General features: G+C 38.3%; 1 protein-coding gene across 1 annotated transcript in view; it reads left to right on the plus strand.

The window, feature by feature from the left end:
• The window catches only part of LIPM (lipase family member M), a 55,527-nt gene that overhangs the window by 32,925 nt on the left and 1,783 nt on the right, over window positions 1-20,819 (plus strand). The window contains exons 11-18 of the mRNA XM_082406660.1: window positions 2,388-2,653; window positions 5,862-5,979; window positions 13,243-13,441; window positions 14,300-14,409; window positions 15,334-15,470; window positions 15,605-15,751; window positions 17,062-17,133; window positions 18,390-18,461. Coding sequence (XP_082262786.1) covers window positions 2,388-2,653; window positions 5,862-5,979; window positions 13,243-13,441; window positions 14,300-14,409; window positions 15,334-15,470; window positions 15,605-15,751; window positions 17,062-17,133; window positions 18,390-18,461 — 1,121 coding nt within the window. The remainder of the gene's footprint in view (window positions 1-2,387; window positions 2,654-5,861; window positions 5,980-13,242; window positions 13,442-14,299; window positions 14,410-15,333; window positions 15,471-15,604; window positions 15,752-17,061; window positions 17,134-18,389; window positions 18,462-20,819) is intronic.

Here is a 20,819-nt window from a genome sequence, read left to right on the forward strand (position 1 = left end):
GATAGCGAAATTGAACTCTATTTTCTCTACATTTGCTTGTATGCAAGGAGAGCACAGTTTCTAAAGGCTGTAAAAGAGGCCGTGTTGAAGGGAAGTAGTCCTACCATCAAAAACGTAGGATTTTTTCAGAACTAATCAGTTTTTTGGCATCAGTTCTTTCATTAATAAGTCTATACAGTATTCACATGTATATTATGTGAGAGTTGACCTCACCTGAATATATTGGAACAATGTGAGATTATATGTCCCAAATTTATAATGAAATTATTGAGAATTGTTCTGAATTTTAAATCCAGAGAGAACTTTTAAAGAGACAATTCACAGAAACTGATGTAATTGCTTTCGATAGTAGGTGAGCCTTTGTCCTTGAATGCAGAACATTGAGATGTTACGTTTTATTCCCATGCGTTAATAATATTCAATGATGAATTAAAACACCTGAATTTTAGTTATGGCCTTGCCACAATCTAGCTAGGTAATGTTGGACAAGGCTTTTTAACATATCTTCCCAAATGAAAATGAAAGGGCTGAATGAGATTTTCTTTCCTTCTGGCTACATAACTTTTTTTTTTAATTGAAGTATAGTTCATTTACAATGTTGTGTTAGTTTCAAGTATATAGCAAAGTGATTCAGTTATATATATATATATATATACACACACACATATATGTATATTATACATGTATTCTTTTCCAGATTCTTTTCCATTATACGTTATTACAAGATAGTCAGTACAGCTCCCTGTGCTATACAGTAGGTCCTTGATATTTACCTATTTTATATATAGTAGTGGGTATATGTCTGGCTGATTAACATTTTAAAATCCTAAAATGTCAATATTGGGAGTCCAAGTTCTTTTCCAAAATTTTATTTTGCATAAGTTCGGAGTGAGCTCAGTGGGTGCTGAGGACCTGGGGCTCTACCAAGTGTTGGGCAAATGCTTCCTCTGCCCTCCTAAAGTAGGTCAGATCGCTACTCCGTAGCACACATGAGATCACTAGTGGTGGGAATGTTGAGACTGCTCCAGAAAAGAGCTGCAAGCTCACCTCATGACACCTATGCAGGTGGCCCAGAGTGGGTGAGGATGAGAGTGTGGGCAGCTGTCTACACACAGACTCACCATTCCTGTTCTGGCTTCCCCTCCTTCACCAACCCACATTCCAAAAGCCTCTCAATTAGTGTGGCTGCTGGTAGCTCAGTTCTGAAGAGCTGATGTAAAAGTAAAGAAATATTTTACTTTAAATAGCATTTTTTCTTAAATTCTAACACATTCCTTACTTAAAATGACAATAACTATTCTCCTGGCCTGCTTCAATATTAGTAGGCTAAGGAATTGCTCACATGGCCACATAGTTGATTGAACTGGGGCATTTAGTTCATAAAAATAGCTAGGCTGCAACTCCTTTTAGTTATTGCAGATGATTTAATGACCAGGTATCCATCAAAGGAATCTCTCAGCAATTAACTAGTGATTACAAACCCAAATAAAACTTTTCATGTCTATTTAGTTGAGCTACCTAGAAATGGCCTAAACATGGAAGATTCATTTTCTTCCAATCAATGTTCTTGCCCATAACTAAAAATAGAAAATGTCCTAAAAGTTTTTGACATTCTTGATAAGTAAAAATGCTTATCACTACATTGACCTTCAACCGAAGGACAGTGATCGTTGAAGCCCCAGACTGTGACTCTAAAGGGAAATAAAGTTTTCTACAGACTTCATACCTTTCTACCTATAAAAGATAGATAAGAACTAGGAAAAAGTTCATTTGTAACCTTTTTTTCAGACCCCACATATAAGCAATATCATATGATATTTGTACCTATTTACAAAACAGAAATAGAGTTACAATTTTCTACAGGTGTAGAAAATAAATTTATGGTTACCAGAGGGTAAAGGGGGAAGATAAATTGGAAGATTGGGATTGACGTATACACACTACTATATATAAAATAGATAATTAATAAGGACCTACTGTATAGCACAGGGAACTCTACTCAATACTCCATAATGGCCTATATGGGAAAAGAATCTAAAGAAGAGTGGATATATCTATATGTATAACAGATTCACTTTGCTGAACACCTGAAACTGACACCACATTGTAAATCAACTATACTCTAAAAAAAAAAAATTTTTTTTTAGAGAACTAGGAAAAAAAGAAAATGATGCTTCCTATGGTCCATATTACCTGATGATGAACAGGGATTTTATGAGTTGTATCATATCACATAACTCCAGGTTGCATCAAAGAAAGTTCTTTCTACACACCAAGTTGTGTGAGAGTGGGAGGAGCCAGATAGTATTGGGACATCCTGGATGTTGTTTCCATTCTACTCTATATTCTTTTGTTCCTGTCAACCAGGCTTGTTTAAGTTGCTTCAGAATTTGGAGAAGAAATTACAGCTGGAAAATATATGAAAGAGTTTTTAAACCTACAGATTCTTCTGACTTTAGAATCAGTTGTTATATTACCAAGAACAGATAAATGCAGATGTTGGACCATGTCAAAAATCTTGTCAAGAGAGTGGATTATTTCACACAGAAACGAGATGTGTCTTCTGATTCTGATGGCACATTTGTTCCAGAGAAATGTGAATTCAGGACATATGCCAACGAAAGCTGTGGACCCAGAAGCATTCATGAATATTGTAAGTTGGGATTTTCCATATTTGGGAGGAAACAAAGTACCTTACATGTTATTGTTTGTCTCTGTGTATTATCTGCATTATATATTATATTTATATGTGGTGGTGATTTCTGCTAGTAGAGCATAGTTGTAAATTAACATATTGTACTGGAAAGAACACTAAGTTGGGTGTGGGTAAACATGGGTTTCTCTTCAACAATTTCAGTAAACTTAGGCAAATGACTTAATCCCTTTGAGCTTCAAACATAGTTTAAGTTTTTCTTGAATTCTTAGGTTCATTCCAGGAGCAGTTAAATCATTGCAGTATCTTGGGTCAAGCTCAGACCCATGATTATTTCCACATTGTCTGTGCTTTCTGTTCTTTTTCTACCTTTTCCAGTATTAGAAAGATGTTAGACCTCCTCTCATACTCTCAAGACAGCCACTTCTAGTAACACCCTGTGCCGCCCAATCTATTTAATCCTAGTTTGAGCTGGTAACTCTGTGGATTAGAAATAAAAGGACCCCTATGAATGCTAGAGAGGTCCTCCTATGAGTAAACTTCATGAATGAAGTGAAATTTCTAGGTATCTCAGAGAATACTTTTTGGCTTACTTTCACATTCTTAGTTGAATTTTAACAATGTCCACCATATAGTAATACTTATCCCATAGCAGACATTGTGATGAAAGCTGTAGAGATACTGTTTGATTTTATCTCTTTTTTGTTTTTGATCATCTCAATAGGTCAGAAAAAGCTTTTGATTTTATCTTCACAGCCCTATGCCATAGATAGGGCCATCCTCATTTTTCCAGTCAAGGAACTGAGATTAAAGAGGTTAAACAACTCAAATCAGGCCACACCCCTGGTAGGTGGTAGAGCTAGAATTTAAATCCAGGCCTGCCAGAACACAAAGCTCATAATTGTGACAACTATGCAATAAACCCTCCCAGGGAAGGAGAGGCTACCTCCACTTGAGTGAGGTGATTGTGTGTAATGTTCATGCTCCATACATTTATCATAGATTTAACATGCTTTTATACAGATTTAAGACCTTTTTTACAGAAACCTCCTTGAATGAATTCTAAAACTCTGACAAGCTATAGAAATATTCTGAATCTACATGAATGCCAAATATCAGGTTTCTTTTGACCATTCCAACTATTGACTGTCTTTTGATGGTTTGTCCAGATAGTTAGCAAATTGGTGTAGATCCTTAAGGGCCATCCTTCTGGCCCTGAGAAGCTCCCATACAAATTCCTCTAGGTCGTTAAGTGAAGGGGATCTCTTTAGTTGTAGGTAAAGCCAATCTCCCTGGGCCTCACCCACTGGGTGTGGCCAGCACCTACACACTGTTTGGGCTTCAGGAGCCCTAAGACTAAAATCCAGTGAATTGGACTCTGCTATTTAGCAGTCATGCATGGAGAGGCAAAGTAAGATAGAAAATTCTTGTAATCTCTCATATAAATTAAATGAAGTAGAATAAAAAGTGCTTCAGAGTCTGAATGGGTTTGACTCTGAGTACTAATTTATATGGATATAATTTATCCTGTATTTTGGTATACAACTGTCCTCATTCAGGTATTTTTCTAGCTAGTGTTAGTTGAGCACCTATGAGGCCCCGATACTGTGTTATGCACTGAGGTTACAGAGAGATCTAAGCGCCCTGACTTCATGGAGTTTACAATCCAGCAGAGAAGACAGACACTCAATTCCTAATCACTCAAAACTAATCACAAGAGAAGAGAAATCAAAGAAGAAAACATAAAATAGGGGGACTTAGGGAATTTAGGAAAGTTTTTCTGAAGAAAGGTTTCTTAACCTGAATTCTGAAAGATGAATACGAATTACTTGAAAGGGAGGACAGGGGTGATTTTTAATTATAGTAGTAGCTAATGCTCATTGAGTCCCTACTATGTGCCAGCCAATCTTGTTAGTCTCATATGTGCATTATCTTTTTACATTCTTTGCAATAATCCCAAGGAGTATAAACCACTGGTATACCTAATTTACAGACGAATAAACTGAGGAATAGGGGCAAGTTAACTAAATTTCCTAAGATCACACAGTTAGTTTATGCATTAGTGTGAGAGCCAGGATTTAAAAACTCAAACAGTGGGACCCCAGGGCCTTTCTCTTAACTATTATGCCCTTTTGTCTTATATACTACACTGGGCATTTAGCTTTCTCCTCTCTTGTTCCTTTAAAAGCAGCAGCTAAGAGAAATAATTCCCTCCTTCTCTAATTAACTACAGTAGGCAGAAACTGAGGATACTGAGGAGATTGCAGCAGCTTTATATTTTACAAAGAGTTTCTATATGTAACAACTGTATTGAGTAGGGGTCCTTAACCAGGAGTCCATATATAGGGAAGAGGAAATCTGAAACCCCTGAAAGTATATAATGTGTCCATGTGTATATCCATTTTTATATTTTCCTCAAATTCACTGAGGGATCCTTAACCTAAAAGTGTTAAGAACTACAGTCAGCCCTCCATATCCGTGAATGCGGAACTCGCCAATACGGAGGACTGACATACTACCCCATTTTATGTAAGGGACTTGACCATCCTCAGATATTGGTATCTATGGGGTGTCTTGGAACCAGTTCCTCGCAGATACTGAGGAACGACTGTACTGCTCTTGAGTCTGGTTTTAAAGCTGAAAAGAACTTTAGGGAATACATGGACCAGGGGTTCTCATAAGCTGTCCTGCCCCACTGGCTGCATTGGAATTCCCTGATCCCTAACCCAAAGTGGGCCCAGGAATATTTATGTTGAAGTGTCCCAGATGTTTCTGACACACACCCAGGTTTTGGAATCAGTGTTCTTTTCCAGTGGGTCTCAAATATTAGAGTGCATCAGAATTTTCTAAGGAACTTGTTAAGACACAAATTGCTGGGCCCCAGCCCCAGAGTTCCCAATTCAATAGGTTTGAGTGGAGACTGATCATTTGCTATTGCTACCAAGTGCCCAAGTGATGCTATGCTCTTGGTCTAGAGCCCACACTTTAAGAACTACCCTTCTAGTTCGATCTCCACATTAAAGATAAAGAAAATGAGCACTGGAGAGGGTTTGCTAATTTTTTTTACGATAACATAATTAGCTAGTGAAAAGCAAGGAATTTCTTGTCTATCTCTTCCAGCATCAAGGAATCTACTTTTTACCTTATAATCATTGAGAACATAACCATACAGAACTGAACTCAAAAAAAAATTGTGTTTTTTCCATAGAGTGAAATCATCCAACATAAAGGTTATCCCTGTGAGGAGTATGAAGTCCCAACAGAAGATGGGTATATTCTTTCTGTTAACAGGATTCCTCAGGGCCTAGTGCAACTTAAGAAGACAGGTATGGTTCACCCTATGTTACCCCAACATAGCAATCCTTCCTACATTAAACACTTCCTTGTGATGTGAGTGTGTAGAGGGAGTCTGGGCTCTTGGTACAGACTGGACCCATTGTTCCAGCCAAAAGATGCCTTCAGCTACCTCACAATCCCCATCACCACTGCCCCATCCCCAGTTATCTCAAATAAACATAGTGTTTGCTTTTCAAAAAACACCTTCAAGTAAAGTTCATTTCTTGATCCCTTCTAGTACTTAATTCATTCCCCAATCCCCTCCTATATAGATATTCTAGAATATCCACTGATGATCTCTTAAGCAGACGACGCCAACCTTTGCTCATGAAGAATGCAAACTCTGCCGTGGCATCTGACCCCCACCCTAGCACACTCTATATTCCCCATCCAGACAGCCCTTTAAATATTTAAGACATTGCCCAGTTTTTCACTAAAGTCTTTTAAAAAATTGGGCACTATGTGTACATTTAAAATTTTTGGTATGTGTTTCCATATAATCCCTTTTTTTTCTGTATGGGATTTTTGGCTATTGTTGGCTTTTAAGAAATTCACCTTCATTACTATTAAAGTGTAATAGTACACTATTGCCCATCCTTCATCTCTGTTTGGCTCTATTCCTTTTAATACTCTAGCTCTATGTTTATAGCAGCAACTACATTATCTGTCATGTGTACAGATAATGTAATTCCTTATTGTGTTCTTTCTGTATGCCAGGTACAATGCTAAGTGCTTTATTTGTGTTAGTCTCATATAAGTTTCACAATAATCCTGAGAAAGTGCCACTCACAGAAGTTAAGTAACTTGCCCAGAGAGTCTTTGCTAGTCCTTGCTAGTATGCTGCAAAATCTGCACTCATATTAAGATTTGTCTGCCAGTGTAGCCCATGCTCTTATCTAGGACCAGAAATTGCTGGGGGAATGTTATTGGGCTTTGGTATAAAGAAGCTGCAGGGTTCTGTTTTATTCCAATTTATATTTGTGCAGCTTTTTGAAAACCAGCTTTTTTTACACCAGCTGAACAGCCGTGCCTTATATATGTCCAGCATGCCCTTATCTCAGTGCCTTTGAAGTTGCAGTTCTCCTTCTGGACCACTGTTTCATCAGATATCCATGCAGTTTGCCTTGGCCCCTCTTTCAGGCCTTCTCTTTCCCATTCTTCCTTCGACCACCCTATTCAAAATTGCAAGCCCTTGCCAACTACTGAGATTTAGCCCCTAATCCTGCTTAATTTTCCTTATAGCACCACTGATATGATAGATATTTGCTTGTTTGTTTATTATCTGTCTCTCCCAACAAGAATGTAAACTCAGCAGGCACAGAAAATTTATCGATTTTGTTCAAGGCTATAAAAAGTACCTAAAAGAGTGCCAAGCACATGGCAGGTGCCAATAAGTATATGTGGAATGAATGAATGAATTTTATATAAATAAATGTATAGCCTGAAGACACAGAGAGAACTTTTTCACTAAGCTCCACAAATCGGGAGACTGTGGCAGTTCATAAGCTTAGGGGTCACCTGTAGCACCTATTCATGGATGGAGTTCTGTTTTCTCACGTCCTGTTTATTTAGACTGTTCACTCATTGCCCAGGCGATTGGAGTTCAAGGTATCAGCCTTTAAGGTCCAGTCGGTGCAGAATACTCCCCTCTAGTGTCTGATGTTGTTCTTGCAGCTCCCGTTGGCCTCTTTAAGGAAGAAATCTCCCAGCCATGAAGGAAAAAAAGATTTCTAACCATCTCTTCAAAAAGAGGGCCAATGTTTTCTTTTTTTGTGACATCTTCGTCTGGTTTTGGTATCAGGGTGATAGTGGCCTCGTAGAATGAGTGTGGGAGTGTTCCTCCCTCTGCTATATTTTGGAAGAGTTTGAGAAGGATGGGTGTTAGCTCTTCTCTAAATGTTTGATAGAAGTGGCCTGTGAAGCCATCTGGTCCTGGGCTTTTGTTTGTTGGAAGATTTTTAATCACAGTTGCAATTTCAGTGCTTGTGATTGTTCTGTTCATATTTTCTATTTCTTCCTGGTTCAGTCTTGGAAGGTTGTTCTTTTCTAAGAATTTGTCCATTTCTTCCAGGTTGTCAATTTTAGTGGCATATAGTTGCTTGTAGTAATCTCTCATGATCCTTTGTATTTCTGCAGTGTCGGTTGTTACTTCTCCTTTTTCATTTCTAATTCTGTTGATTTGAGTCTTCTCCCTTTTTTTCATGATGAGTCTGGCTAATGGTTTATCAATTTTGTTTATCTTCTCAAAGAACCAGCTTTTAGTTTTATTGATCTTTGCTATCATTTCCTTCATTTCTTTTTCATTTATTTCTGATCTGATCTTTATGATTTCTTTTCTTCTGCTAACTTGGTTTTTTTTTTTTTTTTTTTTTTGCTCTTCTTTCTCTAATTGCTTTAGGTATAAGGTTAGGTTGTTTATTTGAGATTTTTCTTGTTTCTTGAGGTAGGATTGTATTGCTATAAACTTCCCTCTTAGAACTGCTTTTGCTACATTCCATAGGTTTTGGGTCCTTGTGTTTCCATTGTCATCTGTTTCTAGGTATTTTTTGATTTCCTCTTTGATTTCTTCAGTGATCTCTTGGTTATTTAGTAGCATATTTTTTAGCCTCCATGTGTTTGCATTTTTACAGTTTTTTTTCCTGTAATTGATATCTACTCTCATAGCATTGTGGTTGGAAAAGATGCTTGATACGATTTCAATTTTCTTAAATTTACCAAGGCTTGATTTGTGACCCAAGATATGATCTATCCTGGAGAATGTTCCATGAGCACTTAAGAAGAAAGTGTATTCTGTCATTTTGGGATGGAATGTACTATAAATATCAATTAAGTCCATCTTGTTTAATCTGTCATTTAAAGCTTGTGTTTCCTTATTTATTTTCATTTTGGATGATCTGTCCATTGGTGAAAGTGAGGTGTTAAAGTCTCTTACTATGATTGTTTTACTGTCGATTCCCCTTTTATGGCTGTTAGCATTTGCCTTATGTATTGAGGTGCTCCTATGTTGGGTGCATAAATATTTACAATTGCTATATCTTCTTCTTGGATTCATCCCTTGATCATTAGGTAGTGTCCTTCTTTGTCTCTTGTAATAGTCTTTATTTTAAAGTCTATTTCATCTGATATGGGAATTGCTACTCCAGCTTTCTACATGCCAATATCACTGACGAACATAGATGCAAAAATCCTCAGCAAAATACTAGCAAACAGAATCCAACAGCACATTAAAAGGATCATACATCATGATCAAGTGGGGTTTATCCCAGGAATGCAAGGATTCTTCAATATATGCAAATCAATCAATGTGACACACCATATTAACAAAATGAAGGATAAAAACCATATGATCATCTCAATAAATGCAGAAAAAGCTTTTGACAAAATTCAATACCCATTTATGATAAAAACTCTCCAGAAAGTAGGCATAGAGGGAACTTACCTCAACATAATAAAGGCCATATCTGACAAACCCACAGCCAACATCATTCTCAGTGGTGAAAAACTGAAACCCTTTCCACTAAGATCAGGAACAAGACATGGCTGCCCACTCTCACCGCTATTATTCAACATAGTTTTGGAAGTTTTAGCCACAGCAATCAGAGAATAAAAAGAAATAAAGGGAATCCAAACCGGAAAAGAAGAAGTAAAGCTGTCACTGTTTGCAGATGACATGATACTATACATAGAGAATCCTAAAGACTCTACCAGAAAACTACTAGACCTAATCAATGAATTTGGTAAAGTAGCAGGATACAAAATTAATGCAGAGAAATCTCTTGCATTCCTATACACTAATGATGAAAAATCTGAAAGTGAAATTAAGAAAACACTCCCGTTTACCATTGCAACAAAAAGAATAAAATATCTAGGAATAAACCTACCTAAGGAGACAAAAGACCTGTATGCAGAAAATTATAGGACACTGATGAAAGAAATTAAAGATGATACAAATAGATGGAGAGATATACCATGTTCTTGGATTGGAAGAATCAACATTGTGAAAATGACTCTACTACCCAAAGCAATCTACAGATTCAATGCAATCCCTATCAAACTACCACTGGCATTTTTCACAGAACTAGAACAAAAAATTTCACAATTTGTATGGAAACACAAAAGACCCCGAATAGCCAAAGCAATCGAGAAAGAAAAACAGAGGTGGAGGAATCAGGCTCCCTGACTTCAGACCATACTGCGAAGCTACAGTAATCAAGACAGTATGGTACTGGTACAAAAACAGAAATACAGATCAGTGGAACAGGATAGAAAGCCCAGAGAAAAACCCACGTACATATGGTCACCTTATCTTTGATAAAGGGGGCAAGAATATACAATGGAGAAAAGTCAGCCACTTCAGTAAGTGGTGCTGGAAAAACTGGAGAGCTACATGTAAAAGAATGAAATTAGAACACTCCTTAACACCATACACAAAAATAAACTCAAAATGGATTGAAGACCTAAATGTAAGGCCAGACACTATCAAACTCTTAGAGGAAAACATAGGCAGAACACTCTATGACATAAATCACAGCAAGATCTTTTTTGACCCAGCTCCTAGAGAAATGGAAGTAAAAACAAAAATAAACAAATGGGACCTAATGAAACTTAAAAGCTTTTGCACAGCAAAGGAAACCATAAAGAAGACGAAAAGACAACCCTCAGAATGGGAGAAAATATTTGCAAATGAAGCAACTGACAAAGGATTAATCTCCAAAATATACAAGCAGCTCATGCAGCTCCATACCAAAAAACAAACAACCCAACCCAAAAATGGGCAGAAGACCTAAATAGACATTTCTCCAAAGAAGACATACGGATGGCCAACAAATACATGAAAAGATGCTCAACATCACTAATCATTAGAGAAATGCAAATCAAAACTACAATGAGGTATCACCTCACACAGGTCAGAATGGCCATCATCAAAAAATCTACAAACAATAAATGATGGAGAGGGTGTAGAGAAAAGGGAACCCTCTTGCACTGTTGGTGGGAATGTAAATTGATACAGCGACTATGGAGAACCATATGGAGGTTCCTTAAAAAGCTAAAAATAGAACTACCATACGACCCAGCAATCCCACTACTGGACATATACCCTGAGGAAACCATAATTCAAAAAGAGTCATGTACCACAGTGTTCATTGCAGCACTATTTACAATAGCCAAGACATGGAAGCAACCTAAGTGTCCATCAACAGATGAATGGATAAAGAAGATGCGGCACGTACATACAATGGAATATTACTCAGCTGTAAAAAGAAATGAACTTGAGTTATATGTAGTGAGGTGGATGGACCTAGAGACTGTCATACAGAGTGAAGTAAGTCAGAAAGAGAAAAACAAATACCGTATGCTAACACATATATATGGAATGAAAAAAAAATGGTTCTGAAGAACCTAGGTGCAGGACAGGAACAAAGACACAGATGTAGAGAATGGACTTGAGGACACGGGGAGGGGCAAGGGTAAGCTGGGATGAAGTGAGAGAGTGGCATTGACATATATACACTACCAAATGTAAAACGGATAGCTAGTGGGAAGCAGCCACATAGCACAGGGAGATCAGCTTGGTGCTTTGTGACCACCTAGAAGGGTGGGATAGGGAGGGTGAGAGGGAGATGCAAGAGGGAGGGGATATGGGGATATATGTATACGTATAGCTGATTCACTCTGTTATACAACAGGAACTAACACAACATTGTAAAGCAATTTTACTCCAGTAAAGATGTTAAAAAAAAAAAGAGGGCCAGTGAAATTCATCCTGAAAACAACTGAAAGATGTCTATAAGCTTGTGACAAAAGACTTTTTAGGTACTTCCCTGGTGGCGCAGTGGTTAAGAATCCGCCTGCCAATGCAGGGGACATGGGTTTGAGCCCTGGTCCTGGAAGATCCCACATGCGGCGGAGCAACTAAGCCCATGCGCCACAACTACTGAAGCCCTCGCGCCTAGAGCCCATGCTCTGCAACAAGAGAAGCCACCACAGTTTGAAGCCTGCGCACCGCAACGAAGAGTAGGCCCCACTCGCTGCAACTAGAGAAAGCCCGCCTGCGGCAACGAAGATTCAACACAGCCAAAAACAAAATAAATAAAATAAATAATTTTTTTTTAAAAAAAGACTTTTTAAACTTTTATTTTATCAGGTTGGCTTGTGGGTCCTTTTCACATGAGGGCCCATAATCATCAAACCATTACATACATACATATATATATATACACACACATACATATATATATGTATACACACACACATATATATGTATATATGGTAATATTAATATATATACACATATATGTATATATGTGGTAATATATATACACACATATATACACATATACGTGTATATATGGCAATATTAATAATTATATATAATATATGTTTATTTATTATTAATATAGCAAATATATAATATATTAAATATATTTGTGTATATATGTATTTTTATAAGTATGTATATATGTGTGTATATTAACAGTATGTCAATAATTATATATACTCTATAATACTATATATTATATATTAATTTTATATTGTATATTAATTTTATGTTAATAGAAATGTTATATAGTATACATTATTTATAGTATAACATTAATATATACACATATATTCATGTATAATTCTATAATATATAAATAATATATTAATATATAATAACAATTTCTTTTTATTAATATATAGTAGCTATGATTATTATATATAATTATCTTAATCATTATACTATACTACCTCCTGGGGCACGTCCAATTTTCTCTGATCCCAGACAAGTCTAGTAATAATAATAACTACACAAAAGCAACAACAGAGGCCAAACTTTATTGATTCTTTCTCTGTGCCAGGCATTGTGCCATCTGCTTCTTTTTTTTTTGAATTTTATTATTCTTTATACAGCAGGTTCTTATTACTTATCTATCTTACACATGTTAGTGTATATACGTCAATCCTAATCTCCCAATTCATCCCACCACGACCACCACCACCACTCCCACCCCCGCTTTCCCCCTTGGTGTCCATACGTTGTGCCATCTGCTTCTTGTGTACTATTTTATTTAATCATAACAAAAATACTATTTTTTTCACGAGGCGATCAAGGCACAGAAAGGTTAAGTAACTGGCCAAGATAATCAAGCTAGCAAGCAGCTGAATCAAGATTTGAACACAGGTTTGTCTAACTTGAAATCTTTTGCACATTAAGGGATAACGAGAAAGGTGCAGAATATTTCACGCTGATGAAGTTCACTTCTTTGTAGGTCCCAGGCCTGTGGTGTTACTGCAGCATGGCCTGCTTGGAGATGCTAGCAACTGGATTTCCAACCTGCCCAACAACAGCCTGGGCTTCATTCTGGCAGATGCGGGTTTTGATGTGTGGCTGGGGAACAGCAGGGGAAACACCTGGTCTCAGAAACACAAGACCCTCTCCATAGACCAAGATGAGTTCTGGGCTTTCAGGTATATGAAAATCTTGAGAGTGGAGGTGGACACGGATGGCTTTGGGAGAACTGGGTAAAGCATTATGGCTTCTGGTATGTAGATAATTTACTTTGGTTGGCTCATCAATATCCCAACATAATATCTCCCAATTGGCTTAACTGACTAGTGATTCTTTGGATTATGTAAATTGGGTTCCCCAAGTAGAAGGTTAGTCTGGTGAATGGGATGAGAATGGTGGTTGGTGTTAGGTGATTGACACGGGAATGGGAGAAGTGTAGGTTCCTCTCCTTTCAGATGAATATCCTGGGACTAACTCTTCCCTGAGTGATGACAAGGACTAGTACCCCCAGAAGGAGATGAGGCCAGGCAGTATTAAAAATATACGGGGAACTAATAAGCCTTAGGGACCATCAATTTGATTAACGCATCTCTCACACTCTTACAAAAGTTTTTTAGTGTTTTTATTTAAATTACCTACTGATATTCAACTTTCTCTTTATCCATTTCACCAGAGAAAGGCCCCTACAGCAACTTTAATACTTTTCATATAAAGAATCTGAATGGCCCTGTGCTGTTCTGCTAATAGAATAAGAGGACACCTCCACCAGCAGGTGGAACTTGTGCTCACTAAATGTTTATTAAGCTGGTTATTTCTCTATGATAATATCGAGAGAAAACAGCAGCTTGCTAACAGCCTGTGACCCCAGAGGCACCCATGCATCACAGGTTTGAAGCAAGTCCATTCTGAGTGTTGTAAGGGGCACAGTAATAAGCTGATGGGGTCAACAATTCAAGGCGTTATTTGTAAACCATGGGGGCTGCTTTTGTTTGTTCTGATTATAATTTTTCATATAACTTTGTCTTTTCCCCTTGTAGTTACGATGAGATGGCTAGGTTTGACCTTCCGGCAGTCATAAACTTTATTTTGCAGAAAACGGGCCAGGAAAAGATCTATTATATCGGCTATTCACAGGGTACCACCATGGGTAGGTTCCAAAAAAATCGGGTTTGTATACTCAGAAGAAATGTGAGCAAATGACGCACAGCCAGGCCTGGGATCAGGCATCGCACACTTCTCTCTGATCTGGCCTTATCTGCTTCAGGGCCACGGGATTCTAGTTTCTCTCTGCCCACCCTTCTCCTCCACAACCTGCAAATATCAGCTTAAACAGAGAGTATACAGGCTCTTTTGAAATAGACCCATAGTATTTCAAATATAGTGACCATGCCCTGGCTGTATATGATAGTCTTTTCCTCCCAAAGGCTCCAAAGAGATTGTCCCTTTGTGATTGGGAGAATTAGTCTCTACTTTACAGGTATAGAAACCTACACCTAGACTTAACCGGTGTCCCGTACCTGGTCTATGGCAGAAATAAGAGTTGGACTCCAGTTCACTAGACAACTTGTCTACTAGATTATGTTCCAATTTGGGTTCCAGAAAAGTTAGAGATCCAGGAGAACAAGCAAAACTCTGCTATCTCAACACCCATTATGTTACAGAACATGCTTCTTATCAATAAACAAGACAATTTCTTTAACTCTCGCTTTCTCTCACTGTAAAGATTTATTAAAAATACCCCCAAGAATCTGAGAATTAAACAAGAACCATGAAAGTCTCCTGCAAAGTGTCTAACATATAGTTACCTCTCAAAGTCCATGTTACTGGACTCAATAATTTAATTTAATAATTCACTGAGAACCTAGTACTGGGCAACAAGTATCTAAATGTCAGAGGGAACACAGAGCAGTTGTCGCTGCTGTTGTTTTTCCCTGTCAAGGAGCTTATAATTTCACAAGAGAGTTAAAACACAGTCACGTGTAATTGCTGAAATATCTTGATAAAAGTAAAATAAGCACTTTATTAGTTCTAGGATATTCAATATCCATGCTGACATATTTCTCTATTGCAGGCTTTATTGCATTTTCCACCATGCCAGAGCTGGCTCAGAAAATAAGAATGTATTTTGCTTTAGCACCCATAGCTACTGTTAAACATGCAAAAAGCCCTGGGACCAAATTTTTGTTGCTGCCAGATGTGATGATCAAGGTGTGTGACTCCTCAGAAAATTCCTTGTCTAGGCACAAGAGTTTTCCAGCCCATTTGCTAAGACATACACTTTTACGTTAGAGACACTTCTTTTGACTGTAATGTAATGACTATTCCATTTCATATTTTTACAGGGATTGTTTGGTAAAAAAGAATTTCTCTACCAGACCAGATTTCTCAGACAGTTTGTTATTTACCTTTGCGGCCAGGTGATTATTGATCAGATTTGTAGCAACGTCATGTTACTCCTGGGAGGATTTAACACGAACAACATGAACATGGTAAGTGGGAGTCTAGTAAATTCTCAGTGTCCCAAAGCAAAGTGAAGAGTTATTAGTCTCACTCCTTGAGGGTGAGCTAATGCCAGGGAAGACTTAGAGAAACTATACTCCAAGAAACTCCGTTTTCTTCAAATCGTAATAATATGCAGAAAACGCTTCAACATGGTCTGAGTCAAGGTTAACACAAGGGCGTGACTACACATTAACTTCATAGATTAAAGATCGAAAAGGTCTGAAAGCAGCTTTACTACAGTGAATCAACAGACGCAAAAAAAATATGATTAGAACCCAGAAGTCAAAAGAGAAAACTGCCATGTGCCACCTACTTCTTCTTTCTACTAGGGTGCTTCCGGTTTGTAGCTTAAGTCCTGTGATAGGCTGTCTGGGAGTTTCGGTTTGGCTAAGGCATAGCTACGACTTGGTAAGTGTGACAGTGGGTTCCCCAGGAAGCATACTGTGAGATGGAGATTTGTGTGCAGAATGATTTGGGGTTAGGCCCTTGGGATAACATCTAGAGAAGGGAAGGAAACAGGATTTGGTGGATAAAAAAAAAAGTCCAGCTGTGATGCAGTCCCAGTGGGAAACTCAGTTGATCCTCTAGGGATCTGTGAAAATGGGATGACCCTTCAGAATTGTCCCAAGTTAGCATCAGAGGGCTGGGTCTTTATACCCCCATATCAACTAGTCATTTAATGCAGACGACACCAGTAATCAGGAAACATTGGACAGGGCAGCTCTCTGCAGATGGAAGAATACCCCAAGGACACCAGACAGCGAACGGGCTATCTGCCAACAGCTGGAAGAGCATGTTTGTAATTCCTGAGGATTGTTTTCCTTTTTTAATTAATGATACGATTAATAGCTACCTTTTGGTAAGCATTTTATTATATGCCAAGTTGTTAGTCCCTGTAACAACCCTGTGACACAGGTATTATCAATATTCCCACTTTATAGATTAGATTTAGTGGATTAAGTAATGCTCCCAATTTCACCTAAAAATTATATAGCAGAGGTGAGATTTGAATACAGGCCCAGTTCCTGAGCCTTCATCTTTAATTACCCTAGGAAAGTTTTTCAAAAGATGAAGTCAAGATGTCTAATGAGAAGCTTTTCTCTGATGAAGAATATAGGATACGTTCAGTGGCATTTTTTTACTTATGTGCATGTGTATATTCCTGTTTCATAGATAACTGCTGATACTTTAATGATGTTCCCATTTCTTAGTCTGATAGCCTGGAGATGTGGTCTTGACAAGGTGCACATCTTGTGAGTTTTTCCACGTCCCACTAACTACTCATGCTTTATTACAGAGCCGAGCAAATGTGTATGTCGCTCACACACTTGCTGGAACATCTGTGCAAAACATCCTGCACTGGAGCCAGGTAAGGATGCTGAATTTGTAGTCTTTGTTAAGGGTCTTTGTGCAGTTTGTCTGGAATAGTTAAAGGATGCCCTTTGGACAGCCCAGGGGTTATTTCACATTTATTCCAAGATGACTCGTGATTCCGTCAACGCTTTTTCAACTGTGAGCTTGATCTAGAACACTGAAACTTTTCAGGATATGGGAGGAAAGGATTGGCCCTAGGACATCTTTAGTGGACCTTAGAAGTGTGAATTCAGATGGTTCAAGTGAGACCTTTCTCAGTCTCTAGCCATCTCAATGATGAGGCTGGAGATCACGTTTCCACATTCTCCTTTCGGCTCTTCCAGCAAGACAGTGTGGTCAAGTAGTCATAAAAATGCAGATGTGGACCTAATTACCCAAGGAGATTTTCACAGGAGTCCTTTGTGCTGCAGACTTCACCTGAGGTCACAGGAGGGAATGTCCTGATTACCAGTCACAGGAACTGTCTCTAGGCGCTGTGTGGTGGGTTCCTTCAGAATTAGTTCAAAGACAATGTGACTGCTAATTATTCTTTCACATGTGATGAAACACTGAACCTAATATTGCTTATTATAGATGACACTATAGAGTGACCCCGATTGGTTGTGGAAAGAAGAATGTACATAGGACAGAGAGCTAAGCATCACTAACCTTAGATTCTTACCTACTAAAAATACAACTTTGTTAAAAAAAAGTGGGAGACTTTTAACTCGAGCAAAAAGTTTTAATAGTGATGATGACACCTATGAATCCTAAATATTGGTCCTATCTGTTTTTCTAACAACTTAGAACCTAGTCAAATTTTTCTTCAAATGTCATTGTTATGTTTTAGTATGTGTGTGAGAGAGAGAGAGATTTTATAATCAAAACCAAAGAAGAATTCTACACTGGATTAAATGTTGGTCAACTTCTCCCAGAATCACCACGTTGCACAACTCTAGGGGTTGCTCTCCCATTGTAGCCTACAGAGTTGTGCAGGATATCCCCCTACGTAGACTACAATGGGGATACACTTTTTAGAGTTGTATAATATGGTGGTCAAGTATTTCTATAGCACATTTTTCTCCCTGAAAGAACCTTATTCTTGCCTTTACACTCTCCCGAAGATTATCCTAAAGTTGAACCGTAGAGCAGCCTCAGCCTTTGTTCTCTGCTTCCCTCACAATTGCAGACTTGGTAGCACATTTTCACCCCTCCTCCCACCGTTATCCCATGACACATTTGAATGCCATGTAAATTTTTATTTCCTTTTAGGCAGTGAATTCTGGGGAACTTCGGGCATTTGACTGGGGCAGTGAGACCCAGAATCTGGAAAAAGGAAATCAGGTAACAAAAGCAAATACCATCTGCTGAAAATATACCCTTTTGAAATGTGTGAGAGGGAAGTTATACTGGCAGTTTATTCTAGAAATGGGAGTAAAATACAAGAATTCAAGTAGAATGGAATACTACTCAGGCATAAAAAATAATGAAATAATGCCATTTGCAGCATCATGGATGGACACAGAGATTATTATACTAAGTGAAGTACATCAGAAAGAGAAAGGCAAACACCATATGATTTCACTTATATGTGGACTCTAAAATATGACACAGATGGACTTATGTATGAAACAGACTCACAGACATAGAGAACAGACTTGTGGTTGCCAAGGTGGGAAGGGGATGGGGGGAGGGATAGACTGGGAGTTTGAGATTAGCAGATACAAACTATTATATATAGCATGGATAAACAACAATGTGTCCTACTATACAGCACAGGGAATACAATGGAAAAGAATATGAAAAAGAAAGAATTCAAGTAAAAATAATTAGTTCTGGTTCAACTCCATTTGAAAATGGAAAAGTTCAAAGTTTAGCCAAGAGACTTTTTTTTTTTTTTTTTGGCTGTGTTGGGTCTTCGTTGCTCCTCGAGGGCTTTCTCTAATTGAGATGAGCAGGGGCTACTCTTTGTTATGGTGCATGGGCTTCTCACTGCGGTGGCTTCTCTTGTTGCAGAGCACGGGCTCTAGGTGAGCAGGCTCAGTAGTTGTGGTGCACGGGCTCAGTTGTTGTGGCACGTGGGCTCAGTAGTTGTGGCTCGCAGGCTCTAGAGCACAGGCTCAGTAGTTGTGGTGCACGGGCTTAGTTGCTCCGCGGCATGTGGGATCTTCCCAGACCAGGGCTTGAACCTGTGTCCCCTGCATTAGCAGGCGGATTCCCTGCTAATGAGATGCCAGGGAAGCCCAGCCAAGAGACTTTCAAGGGTTAAAGAGAACCACTTTTATAATGCAGTAGGAGAACTTTTTTGATGAGGCTGCCTCCATAAACAAGGCACGGGGCTTCTTAGGAGCAAGATGGGTAGACTTAGTGAAGGGAAGGGTGTAGTCCATGGTGGCTGCTAGAGGATCTTTCAAGATTAAAAACAACAACAACAACAGAAGAAAACCACAAATGAGGATGGCAGGGGTGAGGTTGGTTCATGGTACAGTAAAAAGAGTATTAATGACAAGTGAGAATTACTGTATTAATTTTGCCTCTGCACTACAGATTTGTGTGATCATGGCTAGGCTGCTTTGATTCTTCAGGCCTCAATCTCTTTCTCTTTAAAATAAAAATTATTGGACTAGATAACATGTAAGAGTTCTCCCTGGTCACACTTTTAATGAATCTGTAATTTGCAAGTGAAAAATATAAAAAAATATTACCCAAGAAAATCTGTGTGTGTAATCAATGTTATGGAATAAAATTTAAAATAAGTTATGGAGAATTAGAAATGAGTATTAAACTTTTCTAAGCATAAAAACTTCACTGAAGATTATTAGTTAGCTTGTGTGAGAATGTAAGCAAATATTGACCACACACATAAAGCTGGAGGGAGCAGAATATACACGCAGGCTAATCTTTGAGAGTCTCATATCACACTTAACATCCACTTCTGTAGATATACTTCTGTATATCTAGATATAAAAGTCTCGGAAATTGGACAGACCACTGCCGTGCCTCTGAATAGCAAACTCTCAATCACAGGTACCAGCTACATTTTTAAGATCCTTCTTCATTGTTTCCTAAAATATATCTTTAGAGAAAGCATCCCAGTTCCAAGATAAGATTTAATTTATCAACATTTAAGGTCATGAGTTAGAGAGAATGTGACTTGTGCAGAGCAGGTGCCAGAAAATGGTCATGGAAAGAAAGAGAAAACACACATGCAAAAAGGTGTCATAGACTCACAGAGCCTTAGAGCCAGACCTGACTTTCAGTTCAGTCTTTTCACCTGTTAGATGAGAAAAACATATTACAGGCTCCATAGAATATTCCAACCTTTCATATCTAAGTGACTCTATAAAAGAAAGGTCTGACCACCAAATTCCAGTATACGTGTGTGGAGGGGAGTTTCTCCACATGAACAAACAATGCTCCAACACCAGGTGGGTGACAGAGTTTAACTCAATTCTGACACTGTCTACCCAGCGATAACATCAGATTCCACAGGTTGAGGGCTCGGTCCCACAAGACTATCCTCCAGTTCGGATGCCAGTTGCAAGCCCAGGTTGTCACCTGTGTGTCTGACCTGCTGGCTATAATTCAGAGGTTCCCATGACCCCCTTCTCAGGCTGAGGTTTGATTAATTTGCTAGATTGGCTCATAGAACTCAGAGAAACACTTTACTTACTAGATTATTGGTTTATTATAAAAGGATAT

Source organism: Balaenoptera borealis (genome assembly GCF_965194805.1).
Source record: "Balaenoptera borealis genome assembly, chromosome: 10".
Lineage (NCBI taxonomy): Eukaryota > Metazoa > Chordata > Mammalia > Artiodactyla > Balaenopteridae > Balaenoptera > Balaenoptera borealis.